The sequence below is a fragment of the Juglans regia genome, chromosome 16 (assembly GCF_001411555.2).
Source record: "Juglans regia cultivar Chandler chromosome 16, Walnut 2.0, whole genome shotgun sequence".
In the NCBI taxonomy this organism is placed as follows: Eukaryota; Viridiplantae; Streptophyta; class Magnoliopsida; order Fagales; family Juglandaceae; genus Juglans; species Juglans regia.
Genome location: NC_049916.1, coordinates 19,786,787 through 19,805,071, shown reverse-complemented (window position 1 = coordinate 19,805,071; position 18,285 = coordinate 19,786,787). Strand labels below are relative to the sequence as shown.

The 18,285-nt window shown below is 39.2% G+C and overlaps 2 protein-coding genes across 7 annotated transcripts; both read left to right on the top strand.

The window, feature by feature from the left end:
• The first annotated feature begins 3,063 nt into the window (after nt 1-3,063).
• On the top strand, nt 3,064-4,650 carry LOC109009201 (glutathione S-transferase T3-like). Its single transcript, XM_018989594.2, has 2 exons — nt 3,064-3,947; nt 4,045-4,650. The coding sequence occupies exons 1-2, from the start codon at nt 3,480-3,482 to the stop codon at nt 4,648-4,650; spliced, it is 1,074 nt and encodes a 357-aa protein (XP_018845139.1). The 5' UTR covers nt 3,064-3,479.
• A 2,329-nt stretch (nt 4,651-6,979) lies between these two features.
• On the top strand, nt 6,980-11,191 carry LOC109009241 (haloacid dehalogenase-like hydrolase domain-containing protein 3). Of its 6 annotated transcripts, none has more exons than XM_018989644.2 (10): nt 6,990-7,229; nt 7,539-7,655; nt 8,172-8,254; nt 9,063-9,146; nt 9,320-9,395; nt 9,510-9,582; nt 9,865-9,938; nt 10,298-10,391; nt 10,607-10,725; nt 10,861-11,191. In XM_018989644.2, exons 1-9 carry the CDS (start codon nt 7,109-7,111, stop codon nt 10,674-10,676), a joined length of 792 nt encoding a protein of 263 aa, XP_018845189.1. In that variant the 5' UTR covers nt 6,990-7,108; the 3' UTR covers nt 10,677-10,725; nt 10,861-11,191. The 6 variants fall into 6 exon arrangements, 4 of the variants coding, with proteins under 4 accessions (XP_018845185.1, XP_018845189.1, XP_018845186.1 ...); XM_018989645.2 differs by having other exon boundaries at nt 6,996-7,229; nt 10,610-10,725; XR_004798575.1 differs by having other exon boundaries at nt 6,998-7,229; nt 9,304-9,409; nt 10,610-10,725.
• The last annotated feature ends 7,094 nt before the right edge of the window (nt 11,192-18,285 follow it).

Here is an 18,285-nt window from a genome sequence, read left to right as displayed (position 1 = left end):
ATATATTGCCAAGTTATGTTGTTTATGAAGATTTGAGTTCAGTCTTTGAGATTTATGAGACTTTGGAATCATTTGTTAGTGTGCAAGTTATGCAGTTCAAGACATTAACATCACGGTATTTCTTTATCACAAGCGAGAGATTTTTTAATACAATTATAAGGTATCGTTCCCTTTTTTTTTTTTTTAAAAAAAAAAAGGAAAAGAAAAGCAAATTACGTGCTTCTCAACTACTGCCCAACAATGGATCAACCAAATAAGTCATGTTTTTTGACGAGCTATAAGCCTATATGGTGTATCTGCTGAAGAATCCTTGTTATATCCTAGGACAGGGAAACATTTTTCATTGCGAGGGAACCAATTATATAGTTCATCAGCATTAATTCTTTCAAAAGTTTCATAGAATGAACGTCAACATATGCTTACCCAAAAAAAAAAAAAAAATCATATCCGACATTACATTTATGCTTGTTCCTAAGATAAGAATTGGGGAAACCAAATAGATTATAATGCTAAGTGCATCCCCTTTGATTTCCTCCAATATTTCATCTACCACTTTAAGTTGTGAGAAGTACAAATTGTTGGTGTAGTTGAAATAAATCTCTCCATTTTTGTCATAAATACGCCGGTAAATAAGTTGTTTGTTCATTAATGTGAAATATACATTGCATGAAAATTACATTCGTTATCTGAGGAAAGTCATCAAAACTTTTTAAAAAATCTGTGAAAATGGTCTGAAAACTATTTTCCAAGATGCTAATCGGTTTCTACAAATGAAATGAACTGTTGTTCTATATGTTCTTCACCCGTCATTCCTTGCTGCTGGAAAAAGTTTAACAAAACTCAAAAAGAAAAAAGAAACCAAAAAGAAGAGAGGTAGAGTATAAATAAATAAGTAAATTGGTCTAAGAGCATCCCCATCCGGATGCGTAAAACACTGTTATCTCTAAAATTTAGAGATGAAATTTAGGGTTTACGAGTTTGGCGCCTCCCATCCCATTCCCTAAATTAGGGATTACTTTTCGGGTATCTACAGTCGTTCCCCATATTTGGGGAACCACTGTACATCCCCAAAACGTCCGAACCCCAAATCTGTTGCCCTTCCGTCCCGCGTGTTCCTCTCTTCCCTCTCGATCGCCCTCGTTCGTGAAGGAGGCCCTCTCTCGCCCCGTCTGCCACCATCTACGGTGTCTTCTCTTCATCGACTCCACAGGAATGTAAGTTTTCTCTTCTCTGTGAAACTCGCGCCCTCTTCTTCTCTCCATGGATGGACTCTGTCCTCTCTCGCAGAGATTGAACAAACTGAGCCTCTTTCCATGGTGAATCTGATATATTTTCGAGTTTTATTGTTATGATCTATTGTATTTGTCAGTTTTGCCACTTGAAATCCGAGAACCCTAGATTTCAATTACTACTCTAGGGCATGAATATTCATGGATCTGTGACCCATATTCACTGGATTTAAAATGCATGTATCTGCCGTGGTTGGATTTTGTTCCTGGATTTATCGACTTCTTAGTGCTATTTTATCAATCGACTTGCTGCTATATACAAACATTGCATTTTATTGGGTGCTCTGCGGTTTGAATGAACAATTTTTATCATCTATCATTCACGGCACAGTTACTTTATTGTTCTTAATGGATAAATCTCAGACATTGCTCTGCTTTGTGGAGCTTGTGTGGAGTGTTGTGCATCATTTGGCCATTAATTCCTGAAGCTGAGTGCGTATGAAAACTCCCCATTTTTGTATGGCCCGACTCTTTTTCCCTTTGAATCATTTACCATAATCCAGTTGGTTATGTTGTCCAATGAGACCAAATTGTGTTATTTTTTATAGCACTATTACTGTCATTTTGTCATTACCAGCTTTGAGCTCCCTTGTTGGTTTGTAGTATTTTTGTTAAATGACTCTCTATGAAAAATATTACTTGTATGTGTTTAGGAATTTATACTTCAACATGATACATTTCTTGTATCATTCAACATGACTATAATGAATATTTCTTGTTATATAATTTGTATTTTGTCAATGACCATATATGTTTGGGTACATATGGCTATATACCTTTGGTTTGTGCTGTTTTTGCCCCCCATAATCCATATAATGGAGACAAACATGTTGTGTATTATTAAACTTTAATGGTTTATGTCCATACAAAGCCACCCGAATGATATATGTCCTCCTCTGATCACCACACATACAAAGCCATTTTTAATGACATTAACTGATTATTGATTGTGCTTTGTGCATCAATTTTTCATACAAAGGTATAAGCATATACTCCCTTCAATTTTCTGTTATTTAATCCTATACTCTCTTCAATTTTCTGTTATTTAAATGAAGTACTCTCTTCAATTTTCTGTTATTTAATCCTATACTCTCTTCAATTTTCTGTTCCTACACTTTCTTCAATTTTCTGTTATTTAATCTTATACTCTCTTTAATTTTCTGTTATTTAATCCTATACTCTCTTCAATTTTCTGTTCCTACACTTTCTTCAATTTTCTGTTATTTAATCTTATACTCTCTTTAATTTTCTGTTATTTAATCCTATACTCTCTTCAATTTTCTGTTATTTAATCCTATACTCTCTTTAATTTTCTGTTATTTAATCCTATACTCCCTAATTTTCTGTTAGCTTATACTCTCTTCAATTTTTAATCCTACCTCATACCAGTTATTTAATCTGAGTTTGTGGCATGTGTTTGCTGGTTTGAGCTACTGTTATCTCTTTAATTATTGTTCCCATGGACTAAACTCTGTTGGTTTGACAAAGATAAAATCTGTTTTTATATTCTTATGCACTTTGCATGCTGTTTAGTATTGGAATTTCCTTCTCTAACCCCTGGCTGTGAATCTGTCTGTGCTATTGGGACCTTTGCAGTGTTTAGTACTGATGAATAATTATTACTTGTGGGGGAGGGAGGGAGGGGGCTGCATGTTTACTGTTAGGCTATGATGATGGGGTTTAGTAAGATAATTCATAAGTGTTAATGGGCCCCATTGAGATGGCGGGGTAATCCTTACCCGAATGATCATACTGCAGTTTGTAATTGTTTTCACAAAAGGCACGTGGGGTTTGGGTAAGGTTTTGCAGCCATTTGATGTTGGGCTCATCTCTCACACATGATGTAAATTTTGTAACCCATTCTGAGCCACATTTAAAACACACGAGTGTTTAGGGAAGTGGATGGGAATGCTCTTATTTTTACGTTTTCAAACTAAATTTTTTATTGGATCTGAGTTGTCTTAACCCTTCGGCTGTGATGATGAGACAATCCGAACATGGTGATAAAATACTTTGGCACACACCTCCATGGCATGGTAACCCGGATGGCCGATAAATAGTGGCAACCGGTTGTTGCAACCATGCAAGTATATGTGCCAAGTGTGTCGTCATACGTTGCCATATGATTCCTGAGCCGGCTACAAAAATCACTTGCAAATTTAGTTCTTAATTTTCTAACATGTGTATTACATGTTTTATGTTTACAAATTTTTAGAGATGGACTCAGGAGAGCATGAAAATATGTTCTTCACTAGCCTCCTGACTCAGGAGCCTGAACTTGACCACATTTATGTTGGTCAAGGTGAACAACATCCAGTGACTTTGGATGACTCTCCACCCCCGCCCCAAGTAGATCCTCCCCCCTCTCAAAGAAAATCAGCCAGGGGTGCAAACTTCACCCCCGAGGAAGACAAGTTACTTGTCTCCGCATGGCTGAATAGTAGCATTGATGCCATCCAAGGAACGGACCAAAAACACGCCCAACTTTGGGAAAAAGTTAGTCAATACTTCAATGATTATAAAGAAAGTACAAATGAGCGAAGTGTTGGGTCCTTAATACATCGGTGGTCTGCCATTCAAAAGGCGACGAACAAATTTTGTGCTAAACTCGCCCAAGTTGAAGGGCTGAATCAAAGTGGCATGACTGAGCAAGACAAGGTATAAGCATCCACTTAATTATTATTTATATTCATTATGTTCCCTTTATCTGCATTTTGGGTTGGTTAATTATTTGATTTTCATTTTGAATTGGAAGTTTGACAAAGCGAAGGTCATGTACCAATCGCTTGAGAAAACAACCTTTCAGTTCGAGCATTGTTGGCAGCTATTGAAAGACCAGCCGAAATGGAATCAGCGTTGCACAAAAGACGGGACAAAGCGAAGGTCGACGATGTCCCCTACATATTCGCGTACATCATCCATGGCAACTAATTCACCCATTGATTCAGTGGGTGGTACAGAGGGCGAGAATATGGAAACTAATGATTTCATCGATTTGGATAGGCCAATAGGAAGAAAAGCTGAGAAAGGAAAACGTAAGGCCCAAGGCAGAGCCTCAGAAGAGCTTGTGGAGCTCAGCAAGAAAAGGTATACTCTCCTAGAGGAGTCACGTGCTCAGGAGAAAGAATTTTTCCGACTCAAGGCGGAGAAGATGGCATATGAACGAGAAATGGAGGAAAATAAAACTAGACAAGAGGATGAGAGATTGAGGTTGGAGGCGGAGAAACTGGAAATCGCCCGGTTGGAGAGAGAGGAGCGCATAATGTTGCTCGATGTGAGTACGTTAAATGAAGTTCAGCAAGTATATTTCCAGCAACTTCAAAGAGAGATATTGGCGCGACGCACTACATCCTCAGATTAAGGCTTTTTTTTTTTGTAACTAAACATTTATTCAGCACATAAATGTGATGTATATTATGAACCACTCGTTTATGGCACTTTTCTGCGTTTATTGTATTATATAATTTGTACGTTTGCAAAGTTTTATTAAGAAGATAGAAAACGTGATCGTCAAATTTAAATCATCCATGGAACGATATTTCTTGATTACAACTCGACATTACAAATTCTTAAACTATTACAGATAATGAAAATATTACAATAACTTAAACTGCATTTTCTTGAACCAAACATGTTTTTTGGAATGAAAATTCTAGAAACTTGAAATACACCGTCGCTACTAATGATAAAATAGAGACTCCAACACAACCTTCTCTTCTATTGTTGGGAATGAAATTGCCAATGATGTTCAATTAAATCTGCTTGTAGATGATGATGTGTCGAGCTATCCCTAATTTCATGATGGCGCTGAATGAAGTTCATAAACTCATTTGTTGGATTGCGCGACAATTCTGGAATATCATCATCAAGTTGATCGTACTCCATGTTCAGACCCTGACTATCATCACGCTCGTCCTCAATGATCATGTTATGTAGAATAACACATATTTTCATTATATTTGTTAGGTCATTGACTTTGAATAATCGGGAAGGTCCACGAACGATTGCAAATCGTTGTTGAAGTACTCCGAAGGCACGCTCGACATCTTTTCTTGCAGATTCTTGTGCTCTGGCAAAGTTTTTCTTCTTATTCCCTTGGGGTGATGGAATCGTCTTCACAAACGTTGACCACTTAGGATAAATACCATCGGCAAGGTAGTACCCCATAGTGTAGTCGTTGCCATTGATTGTGTAATTGACTGGTGGAGCACGCCCTTGAGCAAGTTCCGTGAAAATAAAAGATCTCTCTAGCACATTAATATCGTTATGTGAACCGGGCATACCAAAAAATGCATGCCATATCCAAAGATCATATGAAGCAACTGCTTCTAAAATAATAGTTGGTTCACGGATGTGGCCAGAGTACATACCTTTCCAGGCAGCGGGACAATTTTTCCACTTCCAATGCATGCAATCAATGCTTCCTAGCATTCCTGGGAATCCCCGTTGTTCATCAACAACAAGCAATCGAGCAATATCATTGGCATTTGGAGACCGCAAATATTCATCTGAAAAAATAGTTACGATTGTCTTGCAAAATTTTTTGAGACTCTCCATTGCGGTGCTTTCTCCAATACGTATGTATTCATCCATAAAATCTCCAGTAACCCCATAGGCCAGCATTCTAAGTGCTGCGGTTATCTTTTGCATAGAAGATAAACCAAGTCTTCCGGCATTATCTCTTCTCTGGACGAAGTACGGCTCGTAAACCTCTACCTCATTTAGGATACGGAGAAATAAGGGACGACTCATCCGAAATCTCCTTCGAAATAGATTGGAGGGATATACTGGATTTTCTGAGAAATAGTCACGAAAAAGGCACTCATGCCCTTGAATATGATCACGCCGAATAAACTTACGAGGTTGGCGATTGCCATGATGTCTCGATGACTCTCCATCAGCCTCGGCATTAATAACAGCATCTAGCTCATCATCAGATGACAAGTATGTAAGTAATTTGCGAAAGAAAGAACGAGCCATTTAATGAAGAGAGTTAGAGATGAGACTTCGATTTTTTAGAATGTGAATGCAACAAAAATGCGTATTTATAGATAACAAAGTTACCGTTACATATAAGACACAAAATGTTAACGTTGAAGAAAAGACAAAAAAAGTTACCGCTAGAGAAAAGACAAAAAAAGTTACCGTTAGAGAAAAGACAAAAAAAGTTACCGTTAGAGAAAAGAAGCGTGTGTACTAATCAGAACGAATTAAAAATGTTACCATTATACTATTCTGCAAAATATTTATCATCAATAAACGAAAAATGCACATATTTAAAAAAATTATTATTTTTAATATCGATATTGAATTGAAAAATAATATTGTATCTGTAAAAAAAATCGTATAAATATTTATAAAATGTGATATTTGAAAATAAGAGAATAAGACAAAATAGTTAGTAGTTAAAAATGGAAATAGAAGTGAGAGAAAAAAATAATAAAGAAAGAATAGAAGAATATTATTTTAATAGAATAGAGAAAGGATAGGGAATGAGATGTAGAAGGTTTTATGAAAATGAGTAAAATTTAGGATAAAATTATAGGAAGTGTACTTTTTAGCTAAAATTTAGAGAAAATTTTAGGCATCCGGATGGGGATGCTCTAACTCGAATAAGTTTTTTAAAAATACAACTGAAATCCGTTTTGAGTTTTGTCCACACCTAAAATCGAGCGAGTGAAGTAAACGACGGTCGTGATGGGTCAAGGGCAAAGACCTGCAGGGCCGAGCTTGGCTCGGATTTGGATACATGTATTACATTTACCAACAGAAAAAAGACTTTTGCATAGGAATATCCGACGCAGCGAGGGAGCTCTGCAATGGAAACGTGTTTGATGAGATGTTCTCATGGAGGAATTGCTCTTTTCAGAGCCCTCAAACCTCCTCGAAATGTGAAGCTTCCCAACTCCCTTCGTTTATCCTCCATGGCCCTCCACACTGGTTAGATCGCCTTGGCGCTCTCTCTCTCTCTCTCTTTATCTATCTCACACACACGCACAAGAATTATACCTTTATCTCGTTAGAATTTTCCCCCGTAGTTTTCTAACTAAAGAATTTGTCATTTTACTGACCCAATTATGATTTAAAATGAATAAGGATGACATGGGCATTTCTTAAATTGGCATTCACGATGCAGACCCTAATTTATTTCATCAACTTTAGAGCACAATTCTAACCTTGTGGTGTTCTATATAGTGGGTCTTTCTTGTTATCTGTCTTTTTTTTGTTTTTTTCTCTCTCTGTGGGTAGATGGAGGAAGGTCGGTTAAGAGAGCATACGATGCATTATTGTTGGATGCGGGAGGTACCCTTTTGCAGTTAGCAAAGCCTGTCGAAGAGACTTATGCAACCATCGGCAGTAAATACGGTTAGTGTTTGTGGTTGGTAGTATATATTGATATTTCGAGTGCTAAGTTATTGGTGGAAGCCTTATCTTACATGTACGTGCATAACTTTCTATGCATGTAGATTTCATGTTAAATTTCAACAAAGAATCCATTTAGATAATAGATTGTGCATGAGAGGTTGGAGTACGTTAGTTTCTTTCAGTGCCACTATCTTCCAAGACTTCCAAGCTACGAAGCAAACTGCATTTGGAAACTGTAGTATTGGTAAACCATATTAGTCAATGTTGTGACTTGGGATTGCTTTACTGAGTTGGTGATTGGTTGGCCCTTTCTTTGAATGTGATGCATTTGACCGCTATCTTACTTTTTTTTTTTCATGCAGTATGTAAAAACTGGTTTTTCTTACTTAGATAGCCATACTATAGTTTGTTATTTATGATGTTATTTCTTTCTATAACATTATTTTCTTTAGTGTAATCCTGACTCATGCACTATTCTGTTGTGAGCTATAAATCATTATTTTGAAACATTTTCAGGTTTATCTATGACATCAGCTGAGATAAAGCAAGGATTTAGGAGAGCTTTTGCTGCTCCATGGCCTGAAAAGCTTTGTTACCAGGTCTGTTCTGTAACTTTTTTAAGGTGTACGCATAATTTGTATATGCTTTATAAGCAAAAAAACACCCCCCAAAAAAAAGGAAAAAAAACTATCTTATTAAGTTTAATTTTCCAGTGAGGGTTCTGCATTTTTCTTATACTAATAATTAGTTGTGCGTGTATTGTGCTCTCCCAGTTTGCCTTTGATTGCTTTTCAGATTCTCTAGTAAGTTCTGTCTCTCAAATTAACCTTTTCTGAGTTTTCCGTTTCTCAAGAAACCACTTGATCAATTAATTGTATTTACCAGACATGAATACTTTGAGGCATAAGGATGTTGATGATAGCCTTCCAGCTGTACTCAACCACAAGTAATCCTCATTTTTCTGTAGAGTTTCTTGGATCCTTTGTTTTGGCGTGGAGGATGGGGGGTAGGGAGATTTAAATTAATAGGATACTGATGCAAATGAGCATGTATTTATTTCACCATCACTATGATCCTTCACACTATTTAAGTACTTCCATCATAGAAGACGAGGATACTTTGACAATGAGTTGATGGACGGAAATTAGCCATATATATCTATTGTTTTGCTGTGGGACTTGTTTACTGTCCATCTGTGAGAGAAAACATGAATTGTATAGTTCTTATATGGAGCCACTCTTGTACTATTTCCATTTCCAAGGAATGATCTTAATGGGGTTAGGTTCTTTATCTCTTCAGAGCTTTTCCCATCTACCAAAAGGATTAATTTCGCCCAGTTCTTTAATGAAGAAAACAATTTCCTTAAATAAAGAGAAGGTGCTCATTGAAGTTTTATGCTATTCACAGGGAGATGGGAGGCCATTTTGGAAATTGGTTGTTTCTGAAGCCACTGGTTGTGCTGATGATGATTATTTTGAAGAAGTTTATGAGGTGATATCTCTTAAGACCAACCCGTTCAAAGTGCTTGTTCTTCGGCCAGTACCGACCCTAGAATAATATTTCCAAAAGAACTGTATGACTGGTGCTAAGCACAGTGATGATGCATTGGTTGATGATATAATTGAGACTTTATTTGAATTATTCTCAGTGGTTTCTATTGTCAGTATTATGCAAAAGGTGACGCATGGCACCTTCCAGATGGAGCTTATGAAACAATAGTCCTTCTCAAGGATGCTGGAGGTCATATTCATAAAGTATTTTCCTCTATCTGTTATTTGCTAGTACTAATGAAGTCTATGGTTTTTGAATTATTTTCTTCTTTCATTATTCCAAATATGATGAGCTGTGATACAGTTAAGGTGGCTGTTGTATCCAATTTTGATACCCGCCTAAGGAAGTTATTGAAGGAACTTAATGTTTTAGATCTGTAAGTCTTGGCCTTTCCTTCTGTTTGCTATTTCTTAAATATGAAACATTGTAACATTTGGTCGTATATTGGTAATTCACCAAATTTTGTTAGTAAATCTGTTAATCACAGAAGTTTTCCTGCCCCCTATATATTGCCCCCCCCCCAAAAAAAAAAAAAAAAAAAGCCAAACAAGAGAAGAAAAAGTAAAGGTTGGAATGCTACTATGAAGAAGAGGAACAGGGATACTGATGACCATTCATGATATTTACATGTAAGCATTTGTCTTGCTTTGATTTTCAGGTTTGATGCTGTTATCATATCTTCAGAGGTTGGTTATGAAAAACCTGACATAAAAATATTTAAAGCTGCTTTAGGTATGTGTAGTGCAGTTGCCCAGATTTCCTTTTTGTCATCACTGTATATGCATATAGGCTCTTTGGGAAACATGAGAAATGGTCAAATATTTGTATTCATTGTTCGACGGTAGTAAATCAGTTGGAGTTTGATCAACACAGTGACGTGCTTCCAGTGGATGCCTGAATGGAATTTGTTATCTTGAAACCCCCCAAACCAATCCATTTATTATCTTGAAACCCCCCAACCCCCACCCCACCCCACCCCCCTCGCGTGCGGGCTTGCCTTTCTTTTTTGTTTTTTGGCTGAGATAAGACTAAACAATTCTTGCGGAAAAGCAAAAACAGCACGAGCAAGTCACAGTGTGCTATTGGTGTAGATCAACTTAATGCTGAGGCTTGCAAAGCAGTACACATTGGTGATGATCAAAAGGCAGATAAGGTGGGGGCCAATGCAATTGGGGTTGATTGCTGGTAAGCGCCTTTTATAGTTGTTTCAATCATAACTTGTGATACAAAATTCATAATGGTACAAGATCCTCATACCCATATTTGCAGTTAATTGGCTGCCTGGCATTACAGTTCTTCTTGTGAGGACCGACATATGGATGTTATTTTTCATCAGCTTGGAAGTAAAAAAAGTAAATTTGTCTGGGTTTTTGCCTAACATTGCCATTCATCTTAATAAGCAGGCTATGGGGAATTGATGTGAAGACATTCTCTGACATAGGAAACCGCATGCTCATTTCTGAGTCGTAGCTTCAACAGATTTAAGTACCAGATGGATTTCTGCTTGAAGTAATCCAAGGTCTTTGATCCAATTCAGACATTGTTTTTCTGTGTGGCATTTTAATCTCTTCATCGTTGTCTTTTTTAACATTTATGATTGCTTGCTTCGACAAAAGTTCTGGACATGTTCTGAATGCTTGGTAATATGTTGCAGTGATGGTGGTGTGTCAAGCACGATTGCTTCAAGAATGGCAAAAACTTAATGGGTGGATAATAAGGAACTACGGGAAAGCCGTTTTGCTGAAGCTTGTTGTATTCTCCTCCAGCTAATAAAGATTTGTGGAGATACTTGACACTTCTTTTGGTTGTTGTGTTTGGATTTGAGGGATTACATTCGGCCATATTAGTTAGTCCAGTTATGTGCTATTTATTGGTTGTCAAGTATATTGGAATATTGTTCAGGAATCATCAACAATCAATGAGTTATTGGTATAGAAATTCAATACAGATTTGAACTGTGAACTAATCCTCAGGCTTTGCTTGGAATCGAGAGTATTCATTGGACTCAATTGTATGGTCTTGAATGAAACGAGATGGATATATACACAATTATTTATTGAGAACCACAATTCCCAAAGAATGATCATTGGTACCATAGCTGCCAGCATACTAACTTGATCTTTCGCTTTAGAAAGTTGCCACCATTGTAATATACGTGTTCTCCATGGAGAGCTTAACAAAGAAGAGTAACCAAAAATAAGTGCAAAATGTGTATCATCTAACAAAATGTTCCCATACTTTAGTAATTAATCTCCCATTTTCAAACAAATGATCCACTGATCTATCTCTGGTGAAGTTGGGCAGCAGACACACTTGGAAACCATGTGAATCCCACACCCTTGTATTGCTACATCAACTGGGACTGTATTATGAGAAGGTTTTCATCCAAAAATCAAAATTTTTTTGGGGCAGAATATGGTTCCATATACAAGCAGAAAGAGGAAAAATACCAGATGAACTTCTAATCAAATTCCAAGAAGATTTTACGGAAAATTTACCAGAGTAAGATGACTTCCAAATTCTCAAATCTTCTTTTTCTTTAATCTGAACTTTGGATTTCAAAAGCATATCCTTCAGTTGATTTCCACCAAGCTGAGAGATTAGACTAATATTTGGCCCATGCTGTGTCCAAATATCTCTAATCCTTAATTTAGGTTGGCTAATAGTAAAACCTTTTTCAGATAATAAACCATCCTTTCCCCAGTTTTCAAACCAGAAACTAACAGCACCTTCACCAATTATCCAGGTGCTATGCTCCATAATAAAAGGTAAAAAAGAGTACACAGATTTCCACAAACACGAATGAGACTTTTGAAGAGGATGCTGATAAGGAGCAGTTAGGATTTAGCATATTTTTTATGAATGAAATCAGCAGTCCACAAATATGAAGAGTTTAGAACTAGCCATGCAAGTTTACAATGTACAGCCTTGAAGACATCATGTAAACTTCTTAGCCCAAGACCACCCTCTTCTGTCGGTTTACAAATATGATCCCAGGATACCCATTTCCTCTTCCCAAGCCCTTCATATTCACCCCAAAATAACTTGAGAAAATTTGATGAAGCTGATTAATAATGCCCTTAGGAACATTCAAACAAGATAAAATGTGTATAGGAATGGATGACAAAACATGTTTAAGCAAAATCAGTTTACCCCCCTGAAGTAAGTAATTTCCCCTTTCAACCTGCTATTTTCATTTTAATTTTCTGAAAAATAGGCTCCAACATAGCAACTGTGAGCTTTTTAAAATGTATAGGTGCTCCTAAGTAAGTAAAAGGGAATTGAACCTCCCTAAAGGAAGTAAACCGACTTTATTAATGCTTTTCTGGAATGCGGCACAGAGTTTGTGTACCAAAAAGGAAATCTTTGCAATTAACTGCCCTGATGCCTTCTCATACTTTTCCATAAATCTGAATAACTTTGCAAGGCTACTTCTTGATCCATTTGTGAAAATTATTATATGATCAGCAAATAATAAATGTTAGATAGAAACACATCCTCTTGGCACTTTGAAAGGAAGAACCCATCCCTCATGTAGCAATTCAGTCAAACTTCTGCTCAAAGGTTCTTCACTCAAGATAAAAAGCAGTTGAGAAAGAGGATCACCCTGCCTTAAACCTCTGCCCGAGCTGAAAAAACCATTATGAGTGCCATTCAAACAAATGGTAAACTTTGGCTCTTTAAAAATTGCTCTATCAGCTTAAAATCCAAAATGAGATAAAACTTTGGATAGATGAGGCCAGTTAACTCTATCAAATGCCTTAGCCATTTCAATTTTAAGAGTGACATTTCCCCCTCTAGATTTTTGGCTACACTGCAGGTCAGCTCCTGAGCCAATGCAATATTTTTTGTCATAAGTCTTCCACTTACAAATGCACCTTGATTAGGAGAAATCAACTTTGGTAGTAAATGAGCCAATCTTCCCACAATTATTTAAGAAAATTTTTTGTAGGAAACTTGGCACAAATTGATGGGCCTAAATGAGGAAAACTCCCTGGGTTTCTCTAACTTAGGAATGAGAGTGATAAAAGATGCTTTGTAGTAGTCACTTAAAAGGCCTCCTGAAAGGAACTCACTTGCAGCCATTAAAAGATCTTGAGCAACTACAGACCAGCAGGATTGATAAAATGCAGCAGAGAACCCATCAGGACCTGGAGCCGAATCAATAGGGATAGAAAAAACAGTTTCTTTCAATTCTTTAATGGTTGGAGGAGCAAGCAACATTTCATTATCAGCATCAGTAACCAAATTAGGAATAGATGAGAAAAAATCATTAGGAATTACCACCTCTTCATCCGATAGAATGTGCTGAAAGTATTTTACTGCTTCAATATGAATTTCTTCTTTCTTTTGAGATTCCCTACCATCTGAAAGTATTAGACTTGAAATGCAGCTTTTCCTTCTTCTATAGGCTAGCATTTGATGAAAGAATTTCGAATTTCTATCCCCTTCTTTAAGCCATTTAACTCTGGATTTTTGTTGAAGAAATATTTCATCTTGAAGTAACACCTTGTGATATTGTTCTCTCAACACATCTATCTGGTCTTGTAATGTATCAGAGCCATTTTGACCTTCCAACTCAATTTCAGCCCCCTGAATTTTATCTCTCAATCTAGCCAAATTTTGAAAGATATTACCAAAAACTTGAAAGTTCCAAAAATTCAATGCAATTTGAATGTTTAATGTTGAAATCCCTGCCCAAGCAAGCAGTCAACAATGACTGCTTGCTGCTTAACCCCTAACGCCCAACTCTCAACTGTCCATTGAATGCAACAATAAATGCATTCATACGTAAAACAATGCATCTATAAATTGAGGCTTCTGGCGAGTCTCAGACACCCAAAGAAGAAAAGAAAAGAGAGAGAGCCGAGAGAGCTCTGAGAGAAAAGAAGAGAGTTGAGTTGAGTAGAGTGTGATCCTCCTCCTCTGTAATATTTTCTTGTGTGCCACTATTTATTAGTGAAGCTCTTTTCTGTGGATGTAGGCAGTTGCCGAACCACGTTAAATTTTTGGTGTCACTGAGTGCATGAGTGTACCATTTTATTACCGCTTTTATCCCTTCCGCTGTGTTGATTTCCCCAACAAGTGGTATCAGAGAGTTTGTTGGAAGAAGTTTTTTACAGAAAATTCGGTTTTAGTGTGTAGCTCAGTTTTCAAATTTGAGCATACCACTGTGTTCGTCTCATCCAGACAAGAAAAGCGGTGAAAACCAGACGCCAAACGGAGGCAGCACGCACCCCCACGCGCCGTCTGAAGATCGGAGAGTGAGACCCACTCTCGACACGCGTCACACGCGCCAAGGAGAGTACCTAGCGCGTGAGTCCCACGCTCGGCCACGCGCCACACGCGCTCCAGAGAGAGCCATTGCGCGTAAATTTCACGCGCCTGACGTGCCCTGACTCCATAAAAGCGCGTGAAGTACACGCGCCTACGCGTTCCACGCGCAGCAGAGGAGTTTCAGCGCGTGAGTTACACGCGCCTACGCGTTCCACGCGCACCAGAGGAGTTCAGGCGCATGAGGTACACGCGCCTACGCGCTGTTTGTCGCGCCACGCACTGCACGCGCGACAGAGTTCCTGTTTTGGTTCTTTTGCTCATTCCTTGTGCTATCTGAGTCCGATTTTGACGAAACAAGACTCGTTTCTAACAAAATCAGACGTTCCGGACACAACGGTGCTGTCCGTTTTGTGATATTCCACCTCAAAGATCCTGTACTTGTATTTTGTATTTAGAACAGTCTAAATCCATGGAGGATTCAGCATCAGGCGCCATGATAAAGCTGACTGCCTCAAACTACAGTCTTTGGAGACCTCGAATGGAGGATCTCTTGAACTGTAAAGATCTGTTTGACCCTTTGGAAGATGAAGGGAAGAAGCCAGATGAAGTTACGGATCAAGTGTGGAGAAAGATGCACAAGAAGACTATTGGTCAGATCAGGCAATGGATTGACCATAGTGTTTTTCACCACGTGGCCCAGGAGACGGATGCATATAACCTCTGGAAAAAGTTAGAGGATATGTATCAGGCTAAAACTGCTCGAAACAAGGCCCTCTTGATGAGACGGCTTGTTAACTTGAAGTTGAAAAGCGATACCTCTGTTGCCGAGCATACTAGCGAGTTTCAAAACCTAGTTAACCAGCTCGGGTCCGTCAACCTGAATCTTGGCGATGAAGAACAAGCCCTGCTACTTCTCAGTTCATTACCAGACAGTTGGGAGACGCTGGTGGTCTCCCTAAGTAACTCTACTCCAGATGGCAAACTTACCATGACGATGGTTAAGGATGCTCTGTTTAATGAGGAGGCCAGACGAAAAGAGACAAGCATGAATCAAACTCATGCCCTTGTCACCGAGAGTAGAGAAAGGCCTCAAGGTAATGATAGAGGGAGAAGTGGAGGCAGAAACAGAGGGAAGCCTCAACCACGTGGGAAGGTCCAGCAGCAGCAAGAACCAGCAGACGGGTAACATAAAATGTTACCACTGTGGCAAAGAAGGCCACATGAGGAAACACTGCCGCAAGTTTTTAAGGGAGCAAGGTCAAAGCAGTAAGCTGAAGAAAGAAGATGGTGAAACCCTTGTCACTCTTTCTGGAGATGTGGCAATACTCTCCACCAGTGACGAGACGTGTCTGCACGTTGCAAGCCATGATGTTGAGTGGGTGGTAGACACAGCAGCATCATACCACGCCACTTCCCACAGTGAATTTTTCACTACGTACAAAGCAGGAGACTTTGGTACGGTAAGGATGGGGAATGCCAGTTCCTCGAAGATCGTGGGTGTTGGCGAAGTGCAGATAAAAACCAACGTTGGTTGCACCATGGTGTTGAAAGATGTTCGACACATTCCTGACCTTCGGCTCAACCTGATTTCCGGGACAGCCCTTGATCGACAGGGCTATGACAGCTACTTCAGCAAAGGCACTTGGAAGCTGTCACAAGGTGTCATGGTTGTCGCCCGAGGACATATTTGCGGTACGTTGTACAAGACCCATGTGAAGATCGGTTCTGATAGCCTCAATGCAGTGGAAGACGAGGCATCACCGAATCTGTGGCACAAGAGACTCGGACACATGGGTGAGAAAGGGTTGGATACGCTTGCGAAGAAGGCACTCATCAAAGTTGCCAAAGGAACAGCGTTAAACCCTTGTGAGTACTGTTTGTTTGGCAAACAATGCAGAGTCTCGTTTAAATCCTCTACGAAGAGAAGATCAGAGTTGTTGAGTCTGGTACACTCTGATGTATGTGGTCCCATGGAAGAAGAGTCATTGGGAGGTAACAGATATTTCGTGACATTCATTGATGATGCTTCACGAAAGGTCTGGGTATATGTTTTGAAGTCAAAGGATCAGGTCTTCGAGCACTTCAAGAATTTCCACACCCTAGTGGAAAGAGAGACGGGAAAGAAGTTGAAGTGCCTGCGAACGGACAACGGAGGAGAATATGTCTCCAAAAGGTTCGCTGCATACTGCGCTGATCGCGGTATTCGACATGAGAAGACGGTCCCATATACCCCTCAGCACAATGGTGTAGCCGAAAGAATGAACCGGACCATCATTGAAAGAACAAGATGCATGCTCAGTATGGCTAAGTTACCAAAGCCATTCTGGGGTGAAGCTGTTCTAGCTGCCTGTTACCTGATCAACAGATCACCTTCTGCACCACTGGAATTTGAAATTCCTGAGAAGGTTTGGTCTGGAAAAGATGTCTCTTACTCTCACCTGAGAGTGTTTGGGTGCAAAGCCTTTGCACACGTATCCAAGGAGCTGAGACAGAAGCTCGATGTCAAGTCAACTCCATGTATCTTTGTTGGATATGGAGATGAAGAATTCGGATACAAATTATGGGATCCAGTGACAAAGAAAATTGTCAGAAGTAGGGACGTTGTGTTCTATGAAAACCAGAACATAGGAACTGAAGCTTCATCAAGAGAGCTTAGTTCCGATACTACAAATCCTGCACCATTACAGTCCGCCACAGATAATGAGGAAATGCAGGATCGAGATCCAGAAGCAGAAGAAGAAGCTCAGGGTGTCGAGCAGGGGGAGCAAGAATCCTCTCCACCAGCAGCTGGTGTACCACCACAAGGGTTAGATGGTGACGAACCTCCTTTGGTTGATGAACCAAGAAGATCGGCAAGAGGCCGCCTACTGATTCCGTCGAGGAGATATCCGGAATCAGACTATATTCTGCTTACTGATGAGGGGGAGCCAGAGAGTTTCCAGGAAGTTCAAACTCATGCTGATAGAAGCCTATGGGTGCAGGCAATGCAAGAAGAGATGAGTTCTTTGCAGAAAAATCAGACCTATGAGTTGGTGAAACTTCCTGAAGGAAAGAAAGCCCTAAAGAACAAATGGGTATTCAAGCTGAAGAAAGATGGCCAAGGAAAGCTGATGAAGCACAAGGCCAGATTGGTTGTCAAAGGATTCCAACAGAAGAAGGGAATCGACTTTGACGAGATATTTTCTCCGGTGGTGAAAATGATGTCGATCCGAGTCATACTCGGATTGGTAGCCAGCTTGAATTTGGAACTCGAACAGATGGATGTGAAGACAGCCTTTCTCCATGGAGATTTGGAGGAGGAGATCTATATGGAGCAACCAGAAGGGTTTGCAGCTCCAGGGAAAGATCACTTAGTCTGTAGGCTGAAGAAGAGTCTCTATGGCCTCAAGCAAGCGCCGAGGCAATGGTACAAGAAGTTCGACTCATTCATGATGAGTCATGGTTACAAGAGACTTGTTGCAGATCAGTGTGTCTATGTTCGAAGGTTCCAGAATGACAAGTTTGTCATACTCCTTCTTTACGTTGATGATATGTTAATCGTTGGTGAGGATAGGTCCATGATTAACAAACTAAAGAAGGAACTATCCAAGTCCTTTGACATGAAGGACTTAGGCCCAGCACAGCAAATTTTGGGCATGAAGATTGTTCGTGATAGGAAAGCCAAAAGGGTGTGGCTATCACAACAAAAATATGTTGAACAGGTCATCAGACGTTTCAACATGGGAGATGCTAAGCCAGTCAATACTCCACTTGCTAACCACTTCAAATTGAGCAAGAGCTCGTGTCCTTCTTCAAAGAAAGA